The sequence below is a fragment of the Babylonia areolata genome, chromosome 6 (assembly GCF_041734735.1).
Source record: "Babylonia areolata isolate BAREFJ2019XMU chromosome 6, ASM4173473v1, whole genome shotgun sequence".
Lineage (NCBI taxonomy): Eukaryota > Metazoa > Mollusca > Gastropoda > Neogastropoda > Buccinidae > Babylonia > Babylonia areolata.
In genome coordinates this window covers 40,149,477-40,167,368 of record NC_134881.1, presented here as the reverse complement: position 1 = coordinate 40,167,368, position 17,892 = coordinate 40,149,477, and the positions used below count along the sequence as shown (strand labels likewise).

The following is a 17,892-nucleotide window of genomic DNA, read 5'->3' as shown; positions in this document are numbered from 1 at the left end:
TGTCCCTTCACTGGAGTCCTTCTCTGTCCCTTCAGTGGAGTCCTTCTCTGTTCCTTCAGTGGAGTCCTTCTCTGTCCCTTCACTGGAGTCCTTCTCTGTCCCTTCTCTGTCTCTTCACTGGAGTCCTTCTCTGTCCCTTCACTGGAGTCCTTCTTCTCTGTCCCTTCACTGGAGTCCTTCTCTGTCCCTTCACTGGAGTCCTTCTCTGTCCCTTCTCTGTCCCTTCACTGGAGTCCTTCTTCTCTGTCCCTTCACTGGAGTCCTTCTTCTCTGTCCCTTCACTGGAGTCCTTCTCTGTCCCTTCTCTGTCCCTTCACTGGAGTCCTTCTTCTCTGTCCCTTCACTGGAGTCCTTCTCCGTCCCTTCACTGGAGTCCTTCTTCTCTGTCCCTTCACTGGAGTCCTTCTTCTCTGTCTCTTCACTGGAGTCCTTCTCTGTCCCTTCACTGGAGTCCTTCTTCTCTGTCCCTTCACTGGAGTCCTTCTTCTCTGTCTCTTCACTGGAGTCCTTCTCTGTCCCTTCACTGGAGTCCTTCCTCTCTGTCTCTTCAGTGGAGTCCTTCTCTGTCCCTTCACTGGAGTCCTTCTCTGTCCCTTCACTGGAGTCCTTCTCTGTCCCTTCAGTGGAGTCCTTCTTCTCTGTCCCTTCTCTGTCCCTTCACCGGAGTCCTTCTCTGTCCCTTCTCTGTCCCTTCAGTGGAGTCCTTCTCTGTCCCTTCACTTTTCAAATGGCTAAGCCGCCCAGATATTGTGCAAAGTTTTAATAAAAGTGTAACAACATCTTTTCATTTCAACTGTTCCTCAGCATTGCTGGCCGCTCATACGTTTAAAACAGCTGAATACTCCAGTCACTGGACTGATGTGTTTTCCACAAGAACAAGAAGAAGACAACTGTTTTCATAAAATAAATAAATAATTTTGTTTAGAAATGGCATGGGTGAGGGGCCAATCGTGGGTAGCCGCAAAGCACCACATGATTAGTATGAGTATACCTGTTTCTTGAAAAAGATCTGTAACTCTTGGTCCAAAAGTTCTAGATAACTACGCCTGTTTCTAAGGGACTATTCAGCTTTCTATTAAGAGAAGGGACAAGCAAATGGAGCTTTCACACACACACACACACACACACACACACACACACACACACACACACACACACACACACATGCTGTTTCTCAAAATTTTGAACATTTCATTCAATCCTTGCACCCCATCACAGGTATGGATGATATCAAATCAGTACTTTCAACATACTCCTGATGGCAAATGAAAGCAAAAGATCAAGCAGATCAAAACAAAGACATCAAAACCAAGACTAAAGACAGACTTCTCTGTTAATGTGCAAAATTAGAAATAATTTTCCTCTTTGTATAAGACACTCAACTTCACCGATAAAATTAATGGAATTCTGAAAGTGGTCAATTTTGTTCTTTCAAACACCGGATAAAACCCATCACAAGTACTGTTCATGGCACAGTCTTTACATCATCACAATTCCTGTGGATCACTGAAGCTTCACCTGACTCAACTGGTAGTTTATGATGTCTACACACACGTGCACACACATACAAACAGAAGTATGCATACACAAACACATTTTCAACAGACTTTTCCGAATCACACGTTCAAACATTTATGAATCCATTCCTCCTAACCATAGACTCTGGCTTAAAATACAAAGCTCTGTGAACAAATAACTCTCCATGCTCAAAAACAAGACAGACAGACAGACAGACAGGAAGGAAGGAATTTTGTTTAATGTCCCGTCACACATATCGGTGATTGAAGACATTTTGTAAAAGTATTTATGAATACATCTGAGTATTATCTGTTAGAAGGGGTGGGAGATGTGGATGAATGGAGGGTTTGGGGAAACTGGGCAAATGAGGGTAAAAATGTGGGTGAAATTTGAAAGAAAAACAAAACAAACAAACAAGCAAAAAAAAAAAAACAAAAAAAAAACCCCTCTAAATACAGTTACAGGAAATTACTTAAAGGACTTCGTAAAAGAGAAGTCGTAACAGACAGACAGACAGACACACACACACACACACACACACACACACACACACACACACACATATATATATATATATATATATATATATATATATATATATATATATATATATAATCACTCCTTCCTATTGAAATATTTCTCCATTTCTTCAGAAAAAACAAAAAACAAAAAAAAAACAAAACAAAAAAACCCCCAAACAACAACAAACAAACCCACACCTAGCATCATGAACACCCCTTTGTGGCATTTATCTCTCACAGCAACAATCATCGCTCTTGTGGCATTTCCCCATCACGATAACAAACGTCCCTCTTTGTCCATGGATGTATGCAGAGAACAATGCTGAATCTTTTGTCCATGGATGTATGCAGTGAACAATGCTGAATCTTTTGTCCATGGATGTATGCAGTGAACAATGCCGAATCTTTTGTCCATGGATGTATGCAGTGAACAATGCCGAATCTTTTGTCCATGGATGTATGCAGTGAACAATGCCGAATCTTTTGTCCATGGATGTATGCAGTGAACAATGCCGAATCTTTTGTCCATGGATGTATGCAGTGAATAATGCTGAATCTGTTGTCCCTGGATGTATGCAGTGAACGATGCTGAATCTTTTGTCCATGGCTGTGTGCAGTAAACAATGCTGAATCTTTTGTCCATGGACGTATGCAGTGAACAATGCTGAATCTTTTGTCCATGGATGTATGCTGTGAACAATGTTGAATCTTTTGTCCATGGATGTATGCAGTGAAAAATGCTGAATCTTTTGTCCCTGGATGTATGCAGTGAACGATGCTGAATCTGTTTTCTCTGGATGTATGCAGTGAACAATTCTGAATTTTGTGTCCATGGATGTATGCAGTGGACAATGCTCAATCATTTGTCCATGGATGTATGATGTGAACAATGCTGAATTTTTTGTCCATGGATGTATGCAGTGAACAATGCTGAATCTGTTTTCTCTGGATGTATGCAGTGAACAATGCTGAATCTTTTGTCCCTGGATGTATGCAGTGAACGATGCTGAATCTTTTGTCCATGGATGTATGCAGTGAACGATGCTGAATCTTTTGTCCATGGATGTATGCAGTGAACGATGCTGAATCTTTTGTCCATGGATGTATGCAGTGAACGATGCTGAATCTTTTGTCCATGGCTGTAAGCAGTGAACAATGCTGAATCTTTTGTCCATGGATGTATGCAGTGAACAATGCCGAATCTTTTGTCCCTGGATGTATGCAGTGAACGATGCTGAATCTTTTGTCCATGGCTGTGTGCAGTGAAAAATGCTGAATCTTTTGTCCATGGACGTATGCAGTGAACAATGCTGAATCTTTTGTCCATGGATGTATGCTGTGAACAATGCTGAATCTTTTGTCCATGGATGTATGCAGTGAAAAATGCTGAATCTTTTGTCCGTGGATGTATGCAGTGAACAATGCTGAATCTTTTGTCCATGAATGTATGCAGTGAACAATGCTGAATCTTTTGTCCATGGATGTATGCAGTGAAAAATGCTGAATCTTTTGTCCGTGGATGTATGCAGTGAACAATGCTGAATCTTTTGTCCATGAATGTATGCAGTGAACAATGCTGAATCTGTTTTCTCTGGATGTATGCAGTGAACAATTCTGAATTTTGTGTCCATGGATGTATGCAGTGGACAATGCTCAATCATTTGTCCATGGATGTATGATGTGAACAATGCTGAATCTTTCGTCCATAGATGTATGCAGTGAACATTGCTCAATCTTTTGTCCATAGATGTATGCAGTGAACAATACTGAATCTTTTGTCCATGGCTGTATGCAGTAAACAATGCTGAATCTTTTGTCACTGGATATATACAGTAAGCAATGCTGAATCTTTTGTCCATGGATGTATGCAGTGGACAATGCTGAATCCGAGTTAACATAAATGATTTTATGTTATTCCATATCATTAAAAATGTATGTTTGTTAAAAGAACACAAAGCAAACGTCCCTCCAGCACCATTTCCCCATCACGGTAACAAACGTCCCTCCAGCACCATTCCCCTATCACGATAACAAACGTCCCTCCAGCAGCATTTCCCCATCACGGTAACAAACGTCCCTCCAGCACCATTCCCCTATCACGATAACAAACGTCCCTCCAGCAGCATTTCCCCATCATGATAACAAACATTTCTTCAGCACCATTCCCCCATCATGATAACAAACATTTCTTCAGCACCATTCCCCATCACAATTACAAACGTCCCTCCAGCAGCATTTCCCCATCACAATAACAAATGTCCCTCCAGCACCATTTCCCCATCACGGTAACAAACGTCCCTCCAGCACCATTCCCCTATCACGATAACAAACGTCCCTCCAGCACCATTCCCCCATCATGATAACAAACATTTCTTCAGCACCATTCCCCATCACAATTACAAACGTCCCTCCAGCAGCATTTCCCCATCACAATAACAAATGTCCCTCAAGCAGCATTTCCCTATCACAATAACAAATGTCCCTCAAGCAGCATTTCCCTATCACAATAACAAATGTCCCTCAAGCAGCATTTCCCCATCACGATAACAAACGTCCCTTAAGCAGCATTTCCCCATCACAATAACAAATGTCCCTCAAGCAGCATTTCCCTATCACGATAACAGACGTCTCTTAAGCAGCATTTCCCTATCACGATAACAGACGTCCCTTAAGCAGCATTTCCCCATCACAATAACAAATGTCCCTCAAGCAGCATTTCCCTATCACGATAACAGACGTCTCTTAAGCAGCATTTCCCCATCACGATAACAAACGTCCCTCCAGCAGCATTTCCCCATCACGATAACAAATGTCCCTCCAGCAGCATTCCCCCATCACAATAACAAATGTCCCTCCAGCAGCATTTCCCCATCACAATAACAAATGTCCCTCCAGCACCATTCCCCCATCACAATAACAAATGTCCCTCCAGCACCATTTCCCCATCACAATAACAAATGTCCCTCCAGCACCATTCCCCCATCACGATAACAAATGTCCCTCCAGCACCATTCCCCCATCACAATAACAAATGTCCCTCCAGCAGCATTTCCCCATCACGATAACAAACGTCCCTCCAGCACCTATTCCACATCATGATAACAGACGTCCCTCCATCAGCATTTCTCCACCACATACGTCGGTCCAGAAGCGTTTCTCTTTTATGTGGGACACATGGCATGCCAGCCTCCGTCCACAGGAATGGTGGCGCCGGTAATGAAGGAGGAGTCATCAGCAGCCAGGAAGGCGATGGTACGGGCCACTTCCTCCGGCTCTCCGGGGCGTCCCAGGGCATGAGTTTCTTTACAGTGCTCCAGAAACTGAACACAGGGAAAGGGGCAACGTCTCGTATCGTACAGAATGCTGTACAATCTTCAACACAATGGCACGTATCATAGAAAATACTGTATAATATTCAATACAATGTCAACTTTATCATTTACAGAATATTTGATAATCTTCGACGAGGAAAATTCATTTGTGGTGTAAAAAGGAATCCATACACAATGCCTGAGAGAAACAACAAAATGATTTTTTTTCTAGTTGCAGCGCATGAATGTCTATACACAATGAAAGGGGCAACGTCTCACACACAATATATATACTTTATAATCTCCAACAAGCTAAATTCATTTCTAGTGCAAAAGCAAAACACACACAATTCATGAGAGAAACACAAAATGTGAAGTTGTTTTTGTTTTTACCAGTTGAACATACACATACATCATTTTACATATTTACAGGCTTGTTTTTTTGTTTTTTGTTTTTAATGAATAATGAAGATTACCAAAGAGCGCATTTTTTGTTAAACACTGTGGAATATAATTGGTTAAGTATTTTGCAGGATATATTTGGTTAAATACGTTACATTGTTTATGCATTATGTGCAATGACTTTTCAAAGAAAAGAACCTTCTGTGCAACGGTGATAAATCCCACCCGCACACACGTACCCCCCCCCCCCCCCTCCCCCCCCCACACCCCCCACCCCCCACGAAAAAAATCCAAACAAACAAATAAAAAGCACTGTTTAAGCAAATGAACATTTTGTTTTCAGAACACACAAATGTGACCTGTTTCCTCGGCATCACCCATAAGTCGGCCGACCCCCTTTCGAGTAACGAGGCCCTAAAGGGTTTGAGGTGAAATTTGACGATTTTGAGTTTTGTGGACAAATCACTTCATAAGAGGTTAATCTGCCACACACTGGTTGGATTTATCCGAAAAAGCATAATGGCTTAATTTGCAGTTTTTCTGGCACTCGAATGCCCAGTTTGCGGTCGCTATCAGTGTAAAATCGTCTGTTTTCAAATTCATTCTTCTTTTGCAAACTTGACAGGCCCTCCCCCCCCCCCCGCCCCCCCACATCATACCTTTGTGGAAAGCTCGATGTTCTATTTTAAGGCTTGATGTAAGATATCCACTGACAAACCAACCAGAATGCCTTTTGACAGCAAAGTTTAGTTGTAAATAAAAACAGACTCTCGACCAATCAGCAAGCATTCTACAACGAAGCGTTGGTGATAATGAAACCAGGTAAGCACATGAGTCACTTCAAAAAACAAAACAAGACAAAAACAACAACAACAACCAAACAAACAAGAGAGGCAAGGCCTTCAAGACTCACTTGTGATAAATTTAGTCCCCTAGCATTAATTACAGAGTAATTTCCCTTTTTTACTATCTGCACCAAAAACGTTTGCAAAATAAATAAAAATTCCATGCTTAGCAAAAGAAGTTCCTGTTTGAACAAAAAATGATAACAATGATTCCTCTTGTTGTTGTGTCAGAATAAGAGGTCAGAGTGCCAAGTTTAGAGAATACAAAAAATATAAATATAACAGTAAATGCAGTTTGCATATAATTAGGCTTCTTTTTTATTTTTTTGTGCCCATCCCAGAGGTGCAATATTGTTTTTAAACAAGATGACTGGAAAGAACTGAATTTTTCCTATTTTTATGCCAAATTTGGTGTCAACTGACAAAGTATTTGCAGAGAAAATGTGAATGTTAAAGTTTACCACAGACACACACACACACACACACAGACAACCGAACACCGGGTTAAAACATAGACTCAAAAGGGGGGCGGTTGAGGTGGAGGGGAGGGGGGGAGCAAGGGGGAGAGGACTAAGAGAGAGAGAGAGAGAGAGAGAGAGAGAGAGAGAACAGAATGTGGAAAAGAGTCTAAAAAATCTAAAATGGAGAGGGTGATTGTCAGTGACTGGAGAAAGAAAAAAAACATAATATTGGAAGGGTGTGTGAGAGAGGCGGGACGGGGGAAGCGGGATTAGAACAAAAAAAAAAAAAAAAAAAAAAGTTGAAAATATGTGACTGAATAAACAAAGGATCTAGAAATGAATCAAGTCTTCAGAACTTGTTAGTTGTTATATGTTGTGAAATTAGTCCCTCTCGTCAAAATCTGTTTCATGGTGGTGTGTCATTCATTTGTTGGTTCGAGCCTACTCTCTACCTTCCCACATCTCTTAGATGGTAGGCTTTCCTCCCTGTATGAAATCTTACTGTGTCAGGTAACGTTAGGCAACAAACATAGGGAACCAAACGAAATCAGAGAGAATAGACTGAATTCCCCTGAGTTGAAATGTTCTAGGAATAAGTTGGAATTTACAGTTGATGGAGATAGGGATATTCACTCGTGAGACAGTTGGCACAAGATAAATCCACGACCTTTCCGTCGTGTGATAGTAATATTCACTGATCTGATAGTTTGTGGACATGACGTTTCAATTCCATTTAGTGTAAAACACTCACAGGGTAATAGCGGCACCTTCACCCGAGTGATAGTAATGACGCTATACAGCCGAGTGATAGTGCTATACGCCCGTGTGATACTTGTATGCAAGACGGTAGCTCAATAACACACCTGATACAGCTCTGAAGCGGCGAAAGCTTATGTTCCCCAATGAATGGCTGATGCTAGCAGGGACAATGATAACAGTGATTTTACTGCATACTGTGAACATGTATTGAACGCGTCCATGCCGATATAATTATGGTAAATACACATTTTTTTTCCAATATGGTGGATACATTTGTTATCATTGCAAGCTGTGTTACCTGATTTTCTAACGTAATAATTGCATAACATGTCCAAGTTACAGACAGACACACATAGCATTTAAGTATTTTGATGAACTTAATCAGCTAAATGCCATATCATAGCCTAAAACAACCGTATCTTCAAAACAAAAAAAAGTCACTTGACCAGCATGTTTTGGATAATATGTGGTCAGACTTTGGTCTGTTCCTGGTCACGGTTTTGGGCTATCCAAAGTTTGTGCTTTCGGGGTCGCTCTTTCAGACCATTTGTGCTGTTGGGCTGCTCCCGTGAGGGAGATAAAAAAAAAGGCTGCAGAGAAAAGAGAGGGAGAGACAGGAGGCAGTGAGGGACAGACAGGAAACTTGACTGACTTACCTTGGCATACGTCTCATCATCCATTCCACCCCTTCTGTGCAGTTCAGTGACCACCACCCCTGGACTGCAAGAACATGAAAACAACTCAGTCTGTACAGGATTACAAGGTCAAATGTTAAAGGTTAAAAGTCCCACAGCTGTTTACGGCCACAGTGTCCAGGGCTCGGCAAAGGAAGGAGGAGCCCAATCCTCCCCTCCTGCCCTTGTAGCCTTCCACAACAGAAGTCAGGTACCTTTTCACACTAGGGTGGAGTTAGGAAAATCTGAGTAAAATGGCTTTCCAAGGACACAGCACCATGCTGAAACAGAGTCTCAAACCCTGATCACTGGTGAACACTGGATCACAAGTCCATCACCTGTCTGATTCTGTCACACTGCCTCAGTGTCCTCAACTCACTCAGTACGGCCAGTCCTCTCTTCTCCTCTACACAGACCCCTCGGATGTCCAGTGGATGTCTGAATGACCCAACCTTTAGCTTCCGTTGTCAGAATTGTGGTATTCTTTGTCAACATTCACCTCTTCAGTATAAGAGCCTTCCGCTTGCAATATTTTGATGATGGTAATTGGGGTGAAACGCTGTTAACGTCGTCCCTTTCGCCGTTCGTATGGAGAGAGTTCAACTGTCCACTGCTCGTATGAGAATTGTTTATGTGCCTTTTCACCAATCAAACATCACCTCTGCATTGTTCTACCCGTGTGACTGGTGTTTCAGGCAGTGTTTCTGTACATTATTTGGGGTTATAAATCTGAAAAAAGGTTTCCATGTTTGTGGCAATTTGTTCATGTTGTTGGGTTACGCTGTTGGGTCAGGCATCTGCTTGGCATATGTGGTGTAGCGTATATGGATTTGACCGAACGCAGTGACGCCTCCTTGAGCTACTGATACTGATACTGTTTCAGCCGGCGACAGACCAGGCAGCTATCCATGAAATGACGACAGAGCTGTATGAAAACAGAACCCCAACCCATGCCACATGCAAAACTGCCGCAACAATAACAATACATCAACATTCTCAGTACTTCCTTGAAAAGAAAATGCGTCTGAATGTTCACTTGCTCTGCGACAGTCCACAATTCTGAGTTTTCAACTCCCGTGTTTTTTCCCCAGCATCAACGAAATCTTTGAGCATTCATCAGCTGCTCCACTTCAACAATTCTGTCGACTGTAATTTTTAGACAGCACTCTTAAGATCAACTCTTATCATTTTCCTTCAAACACAGAACACACCTTGGCTGGTCAGTCAGTGTGGCTTATCTGTCTGAGCTTCAACGGTTCAGAAATGAGGTGAATGCTTATCATGCAACGCCAACACAGGAAAAGAGACAAAATCAACATTATACAATTTCGGTTCAGATAAGGTGTGACGTTAGTTTCAATTTCAATGACTTGTGACTTAAGTTTCAGTTTTAACTTGGTGCGAAGAGATTTTCAGATTCACAGACGTGTGAAGTGAGTTTCAGTTTTACTGAGGTGTGAAATGAGTTTGTTTTAATGAGGTGTGAATTGCGTTTCAGTGTTAATGAGTTGTGAAGCGAGTTTCAATGTTGATAAGGTGTGAGGCGAGTTTCAGTATTAATCAAGTGTGAAGTGAGTTTCAGTGTTAAGAAGGTGTGAAGTGAGTTTTAGTGTTAACGAAATGTGAAGTCAGTTTCAGTGTTCATGAGGTGTGAACTGTGTTGACTGGTCCTATACACTAAAGCACATCTGCTGAACTGTACATGCAACATAACATATTTGTATTTGTATTCCTTTTTATCACAACAGATTTCTCTGTGTGAAATTCGGGCTGCTCTCCCCAGAGAGAGCGCGTCGCTACACTACAGCGCCACCCATTTTTTTGTATTTTTTCCTGCGTGCAGTTTTGTTTTTCCTGTCGAAGTGGATTTTTCTACAGAATTTTGCCAGGAACAACCCTTTTGTTGCCGTGGGTTCTTTAACGTGCGCTAAGTGCATGCTGCACACGGGACCTCGGTTTATCGTCTCATCCGAATGACTAGCGTCCAGACCACCACTCAAGGTCTAATGGAGGGGGAGAAAATATCGGCGGCTGAGCCGTGATTCGAACCAGCGCCCTCAGATTCTCTCGCTTCCTACGCGGACGCGTTACCTCTAGGCCATCACTCCATATGATGACAACACATACAGTTTGGTGGGTTCTTCACGCTTGACAAGCACACTGAGCATACATGTATGTGAGGTATCTGCCTGTCTCCCTGAAATTCCCCTAACTTTTTTTTTTAAACAAAATTGTATATATATTTTTGCTGATGTAATGTATGGATGAATTTACACATTCTATATGATGCAAGAGAGGAAAGAATATTGCAAAACTGAATAAATCGCTTCTTACATACACAGGATGATGTAACGAAAACAGCAGTGTAATCAACCAGTAAAAGTGGGACAGGGATCACTTTCAATACTTACTTGACACAGTTCACTCTCACTTGCTTCGGTGCCAGTTCTGAAACATGACAAGTACAGACTTGAGGAAAAGCAAATCTTTTCCCTGAAACTGAGTTTAACCCATTCAACCCAGGGGAATTTACAGCCTTGACTGGCTTCCGTGGCAGAATGATGAAAAAACAGCAACAAAAAACAAAACAAAACAAAAAGCCCCACAGAAAATAAACTGCTTTCCCTCCAAATTACGTGTGGACAAATCCAGAAATATTGCAGGAGTTAGTTCCCTTTCTTTGCCGCTCATGCAATATGTAGGAATGCAAAAATCGTTTTTATGAGACAAATTTTTAAAAGCAGGAGCAATGCTCGGGTGATGGACTCAATGAGTTAATCTAACATACTATATGTGACCCACTAGTGCAGAACAGACATGAGTCTGTTTCCTGTTCTACCCAAAACACTACTCCACTCTGGTAGAGAAACGGCTGAAGGTAGCTGCGGCAAGTGACCTTCCTTCAGCTCACTTAAACACTGTCTACTCCATCTCACTTTAACTTAAAGCTCCTATTGGTGTGATGGATTTGCAGCAGCAAGGACTGGAATAAAAGCCACTTCGATTGAAAAAGACAACCTCTTATGTGTGTGAATATATTTCTGCATTCATGTATTCATGTACAAACCTAATCATGTTGTAATGAGGTCCATTTCTGGGCTGAATACCTGCCACTTCTTAAAACCGGTCAAAGACAAACTGAAATACTGTCAAAAATCAATCAAATAAATGTTAACAGCACACAAAAAAAGAAATAAGTCTTGTTCAGTTCAGGTAAAACAAGAATCAAGTAAATAACATATACATACACAAGCCTGGATAGATGGACGTCATCAAGATGGTGGAACACGCAGGACGATAAGTTTTCCCTGTCGCAGTTAGTGTGACATTCATAGAACTGACAAGAACAAGAAGCACGGGAAGTGTATACACTGCTGTGGAAACAGTGCCAGTGAGATCTAAATTTGTATTTGTATTTGTATTTCTTTTCACCACAACAGATTTCTCTGTGTGAAATTAGGGCTGCTCTCCCCATGGAGAGCGCGTCGCTACACTACAGCACCACCCCCTTTTTTTTTTTGGTATTTTTTCCTGCATGCAGTTTTATTTGTTTTTCCTATCGCAGTGGATTTTTCTTCAGAATTTTGCCAGGAACAACCCTTTTGGTTCTTTTACGTGCGCTAAGTGCATGCTGCACACGGGACCTCGGTTTATCGTCTCATCCGAATGACTAGCGTCCAGACAACCACTCAAGGTCTAGTGGAGGGGGAGAAAATATCCGACGGCGGCTGAACCGTGATTCGAACCAGCGCGCTCAGATTCTCTCGCTTCCTAGGCGGACGCGTTACCTCTAGGCCATCACTCTAGATCTTCAAGAACAAGTGAGCCAAAGGCCGGACAGAAACAAAAGGACAGCCTAAGCGTAACGAAGGACAACGAGTCTCAGACAGACGAACTTGAACTGTACGATGTTTTAGGTCTTGAAGACCTGTTCATCGCTCCGTGTGGGTCATCAGTTACACATGCTAAACTTTGCATGCGTGGCTTATTGGCAAGACGGATTGTACTTGTCTTGCTTGTTCCAGTAGACATCCAGTCTGTTCTTAAAGGCATTCACCGACGGTGCCAAGACCACTTCGTCTGGGAGACTGTTCCACGTCTTGGTGACCCTTTCACTGAAGAAGTGTTTCCTGGTGTCGCAGTGGGTGTGGTGCGGGAACAGTTTCTTCGCGTTTCCTCTGGTGCCTGATTCCTCTGCGGTTTCAAGTTTTGGTTTTTCAGTTCTGTGGAGTCAGATACAGGTACAGGTACAGAATTTGGGACTTAAAAAAATTTTTTTTAAGCCTTTTTGGCTTTTCAACGCCCCTTATTAATGTAGAAATAGTTTAGGGTTGCGTACATCCGTATGAAAAATTTAAAATGTTCATTCATCAAAATCGAATGTTTTTTTATTATTTTTTTTTAATATTTAATTTTTTTTTTTTTAATGATTTAGAGTCATTGTCTAGAAGATTCTTGAGCTGGTCAATAGTTTTAGCTGTTTTTGTTGAATTATTCAGTGCATTCCATCCTTTAACTGCTCTAAAGCTAAAAGAAAACATACTTGGACATACTTGAAGGTGTCTATCATATCCCCTCTGAGTCGAAAACCAGACTGGATCACAATCTTCCTTGTTTGCCATCAATGCGGATCTGGTAAATAAAATATCACAAATGAGTGAAACTATGCGTTCCCCATGTGTGCGCATTTCGTCGCTGGAAGAGACAGTCCGTCATCAGCAAAAGCAGTTGAACAGGTGCAAAAGAGAGCAACTAAAATGATACCAGAGTTAAGAGATTTGGACCACCAAAACCGTTTGAGACAACTAAACTTGCATTCACAAAAATACAGAAGATATAGAGGAGACATGATACAAGTATTCAAGATAATTAATAAAATGGTTGACACTGACCCCTGCATGCCTTCTTTTCTACTAACAAACTCCATGTTACCAGAAGTTCAAATACTAACCTTTTCACAAAAAAATTGTAGAACAAATATTCGTAAGATTTCTTTCAGCTTTAGAGCAGTTAAAGGATGGAATGCACTGAAAAATTCAACAAAAACAGCTAAAACTATTGACCAGTTCAAGAATCTTCTAGACAATGACTCTAAATCATTAATAAAACCATTCGATTTTGATGAATGAACACTTAAAAAAATTCATACGCATGTACGCAACCCTAAACTATTTCTATATTAAGTTGAAAAGCCAAAATGGCTTAAAAAAAAAGTCCCAAATTCTGTACCTGTACCATTGGGTGGAGAGCTGGAAGAAATGACGGTCAGTGATGCACTCGCGCAAACAGTCTCAAAGTCAACCACGCAAACAGACACAAACATCACCAAACAGACATACGCAGACACATTAAAACTGGGTCCGAAACACAAACACAGCAGTCCACCGAAGCCACAAAGACTCCCAACAAAGAAAAACAAAAGTCGAGAAGGATCACCGGAGTCTTTCTCTGTCCCTTCACTGGAGTCTTTCTCTGTCCCTTCTCTGTCCCTTCACTGGAGTCCTTCTCTGTCCCTTCACTGGAGTCCTTCTCTGTCCCTTCACTGGAGTCTTTCTCTGTCCCTTCTCTGTCCCTTCACTGGAGTCCTTCTCTGTCCCTTCTCTGTCCCTTCACTGGAGTCCTTCTCTGTCCCTTCACCGGAGTCTTTCTCTGTCCCTTCACTGGAGTCCTTCTCTGTCCCTTCTCTGTCCCTTCACTGGAGTCCTTCTCTGTCCCTTCTCTGTCCCTTCACTGGAGTCCTTCTCTGTCCCTTCACCGGAGTCCTTCTCTGTCCCTTCACTGGAGTCCTTCTCTGTCCCTTCTCTGTCCCTTCACTGGAGTCCTTCTCTGTCCCTTCACTGGAGTCCTTCTCTGTCCCTTCACTGGAGTCCTTCTCTGTCCCTTCACTGGAGTCCTTCTCTGTCCCTTCACTGGAGTCCTTCTTCTCTGTCCCTTCACTGGAGTCCTTCTCTGTCCCTTCACCGGAGTCCTTCTCTGTCCCTTCACTGGAGTCCTTCTCTGTCCCTTCACTGGAGTCCTTCTCTGTCCCTTCACCGGAATCCTTCTCTGTCCCTTCACCGGAGTCCTTCTCTGTCCCTTCACTGGAGTCCTTCTCTGTCCCTTCACTGGAGTCCTCCTTCTCTGTCCCTTCACTGGAGTCCTTCTCTGTCCCTTCACTGGAGTCCTCCTTCTCTGTCCCTTCACTGGAATCCTCCTTCTCTGTCCCTTCACTGGAGTCATTTTCTGTCCCTTCACTGGAGTCCTTCTCTGTCCCTTCACTGGAGTCCTTCTCTGTCCCTTCACTGGAGTCTTTCTCTGTCCCTTCACTGGAGTCCTCCTTCTCTGTCCCTTCACTGGAATCCTCCTTCTCTGTCCCTTCACTGGAGTCCTTCTCTGTCCCTTCACTGGAGTCCTTCTCTGTCCCTTCACTGGAGTCCTCCTTCTCTGTCCCTTCACTGGAATCCTCCTTCTCTGTCCCTTCACTGGAGTCCTTTTCTGTCCCTTCACTGGAGTCCTTCTCTGTCCCTTCACTGGAGTCTTTCTCTGTCCCTTCACTGGAGTCCTCCTTCTCTGTCCCTTCACTGGAATCCTTCTCTGTCCCTTCACTGGAGTCCTTCTCTGTCCCTTCACTGGAGTCCTCCTTCTCTGTCCCTTCACTGGAGTCCTCCTTCTCTGTCCCTTCAGTGGAGTCCTTCTCTGTCCCTTCACTGGAGTCCTTCTTCTCTGTCCCTTCACTGGAGTCCTTCTTCTCTGTTCCTTCACTGGAGTCCTTCTCTGTCCCTTCAGTGGAGTCCTTCTCTGTTCCTTCAGTGGAGTCCTTCTCTGTCCCTTCACTGGAGTCCTTCTTCTCTGTGCCTTCACTGGAGTCCTTCTCTGTCCCTTCAGTGGAGTCCTTCTCTGTCCCTTCACTGGAGTCCTTCTCTGTCCCTTCACTGGAGTCCTTCTTCTCTGTCCCTTCAGTGGAGTCCTTCTTCTCTGTCCCTTCTCTGTTCCTTCACTGGAGTCCTTCTCTGTCCCTTCACTGGAGTCCTCTGTCCCTTCACTGGAGTCCTCCTTCTCTGTCCCTTCACTGGAGTCCTTCTCTGTCCCTTCACTGGAGTCCTTCTTCTCTGTCCCTTCACTGGAGTCCTTCTCTGTCCCTTCAGTGGAGTCCTTCTCTGTCCCTTCACTGGAGTCCTTCTCTGTCCCTTCACTGGAGTCCTCCTTCTCTGTCCCTTCAGTGGAGTCATTCTCTGTCCCTTCACTGGAGTCCTCCTTCTCTGTCCCTTCAGTGGAGTCCTTCTCTGTCCCTTCACTGGAGTCCTCCTTCTCTGTCCCTTCAGTGGAGTCCTTCTCTGTCCCTTCAGTGGAGTCCTTCTCTGTCCCTTCACTGGAGTCCTCCTTCTCTGTCCCTTCAGTGGAGTCCTTCTCTGTCCCTTCAGTGGAGTCCTTCTCTGTCCCTTCAGTGGAGTCCTTCTCTGTCCCTTCACTGGAGTCCTCCTTCTCTGTCCCTTCAGTGGAGTCCTTCTCTGTCCCTTCAGTGGAGTCCTTCTCTGTCCCTTCAGTGGAGTCCTTCTTTGTCCCTTCACTAGAGTCCTTCTCTGTCCCTTCACTGGAGTCCTTCTCTGTCCCTTCACTAGAGTCCTTCTCTGTCCCTTCACTGGAGTCCTTCTCTGTCCCTTCACCGGAGTCCTTCTCTGTCCCTTCTCCCAACAAAGAAAAACAAAAGGCGAGAAGGATCTGGGAGTACTGATGGACCAGGAACTCAAGTTCAGACAGCACATTGAGACACAAGTCAACAAGGCCAACAGGATCTTTGGGCTGATCAGAAGGTCATACCAGTACTAAGACATGGATACAATGAGACAGCTCTTCGTTGCACTGATACGCCCTCACCTGGAATGTTGCGTGGTCACCCCGCTACCAGAAAGACAAAGACCTCATCGAGGGTGTTCTCAGGAGAGCAACAAAAATGGTCCCCGGGCTGGCAAACAGTACATATGAGGAGCGCCTAGCCAGAATGAAAATACCCAGCATGCAGTACCGTAGGGACAGAGGAGACATGATTGAGGTCTACAAGTTTACTCATGGACTGTATAAAGTGGAAAGCCCCCTGGTCCTAGAAAACAGTAACAGACAGACCCGTGGGCATAACCTGAGGCTCAAGAAGAGGCCATGCAACAGACAAATGCGCCAGCATTACTTCTCCTTCCGGGTGGTGAACCCGTGGAACGCCCTACCAGATTCTGTGGTCAGCGCCCCCTTTCTCAACGCTTTCAAAGCTAGGCTGGACAATCACTGGGCAGATCGCATGTACAAATAGCTGTAAATAGGGAAAAAGAAACAAGAAAAAGTGTTTGGACGTTTGTGATAATAAGATTTCGAGTACTAAGACCAGACTAAAGGCTGAGAAGCCTAAATATAGGTCTGCAACGATATTATATTATATTATATTATATGATATTATATGATGTTATATTATATTGTATAAAAACAAAACAGAACGAGAAGCAGACAAATGACGTCAAAAACAACAAACATGACGATCTCGAGACAAATTACGCAACACCGTCTTCTTCCTCAATTCAATCTGGTAAAGAATCAGACCTTCCAACAGCTGTAATCGTTCATGATTCCGTCTTAAACGGCATACAACCGAAACGACTTGGACAGTCCTACGGGATAAAAGCGCTCAGTGCCAAGGCTTTCACCACCGATGAGTTGGAGCAAAAATTCAATTCCGCCACATCAAAAGAAAACATGAAAATACCCAGCCTCCATAAACAACCCGGAAACATAGTACAGCTGCCTACAAAGTGGGATAAAAATTGTCATGTACAAATGCCCTCTTGTAAATACAAGTGAACATGGGATTTCCAGCCCATAATCACAGAAAAAAACAACAACAACAACACAAGACACATCTCTTACCAAGAGCAACGCAGCGTGTGAACTGGTCAACGGCACTCTTGGACATGCAATAGGCCAGAATTTCTGGGAACTGAAATGAAAAGAGAGAAGAAAAAGAAAAAAAAAAAGAAAAGAATTCACAAAAATAAATCTCTCCTTTTATTTTTGCAGTGAGTGTACGTACTTGTCTGCATGTCCAAATGTCAGTTGTCTTTCCTTTCATACCTGGCCCTGCTGTGTGTGTGTGTGTGTGTGTGTGTGTGTGCGCGTGCGCGTTTGTGCGTGCGTGTGTGTGTGCGTGTGTGTGTGTGTGTGTGTGTGTGTGTACGCATGCATTACACAGTGTCTACATGTAAGAGAGATATAGACAGAGAGGGAGGCAGAGACAGAAGTTGTGTGTGTGTGTGTGTGTGTGTGTGTGTGAGAGAGAGTGTGTGTAAGAGAGAAGATAGAAGGAGTGTCTGCATGAGAAAGAGCGAGTGTGTGTATGAGTTTGTGTGTGTGTGTGTGTGTGTGTGTGTGTGTGTGTGTGT

General features: G+C 43.3%; 1 protein-coding gene across 2 annotated transcripts in view; it reads right to left on the bottom strand.

The window, feature by feature from the left end:
• Positions 1-1,168: 1,168 nt before the first annotated feature.
• LOC143283005 (3-oxoacyl-[acyl-carrier-protein] reductase FabG-like) overlaps positions 1,169-17,892 on the bottom strand; it is a 29,687-nt gene continuing 12,963 nt past the window's right edge. For both annotated transcript variants that reach the window (XM_076588982.1, XM_076588981.1), the window contains exons 6-9: positions 17,381-17,450; positions 10,903-10,939; positions 8,474-8,537; positions 1,169-5,359 (exon numbers count right to left, since the gene is read on the bottom strand). In XM_076588982.1, coding sequence (XP_076445097.1) covers positions 5,201-5,359; positions 8,474-8,537; positions 10,903-10,939; positions 17,381-17,450 — 330 coding nt within the window. In that variant the 3' untranslated portion in view covers positions 1,169-5,200. The remainder of the gene's footprint in view (positions 5,360-8,473; positions 8,538-10,902; positions 10,940-17,380; positions 17,451-17,892) is intronic.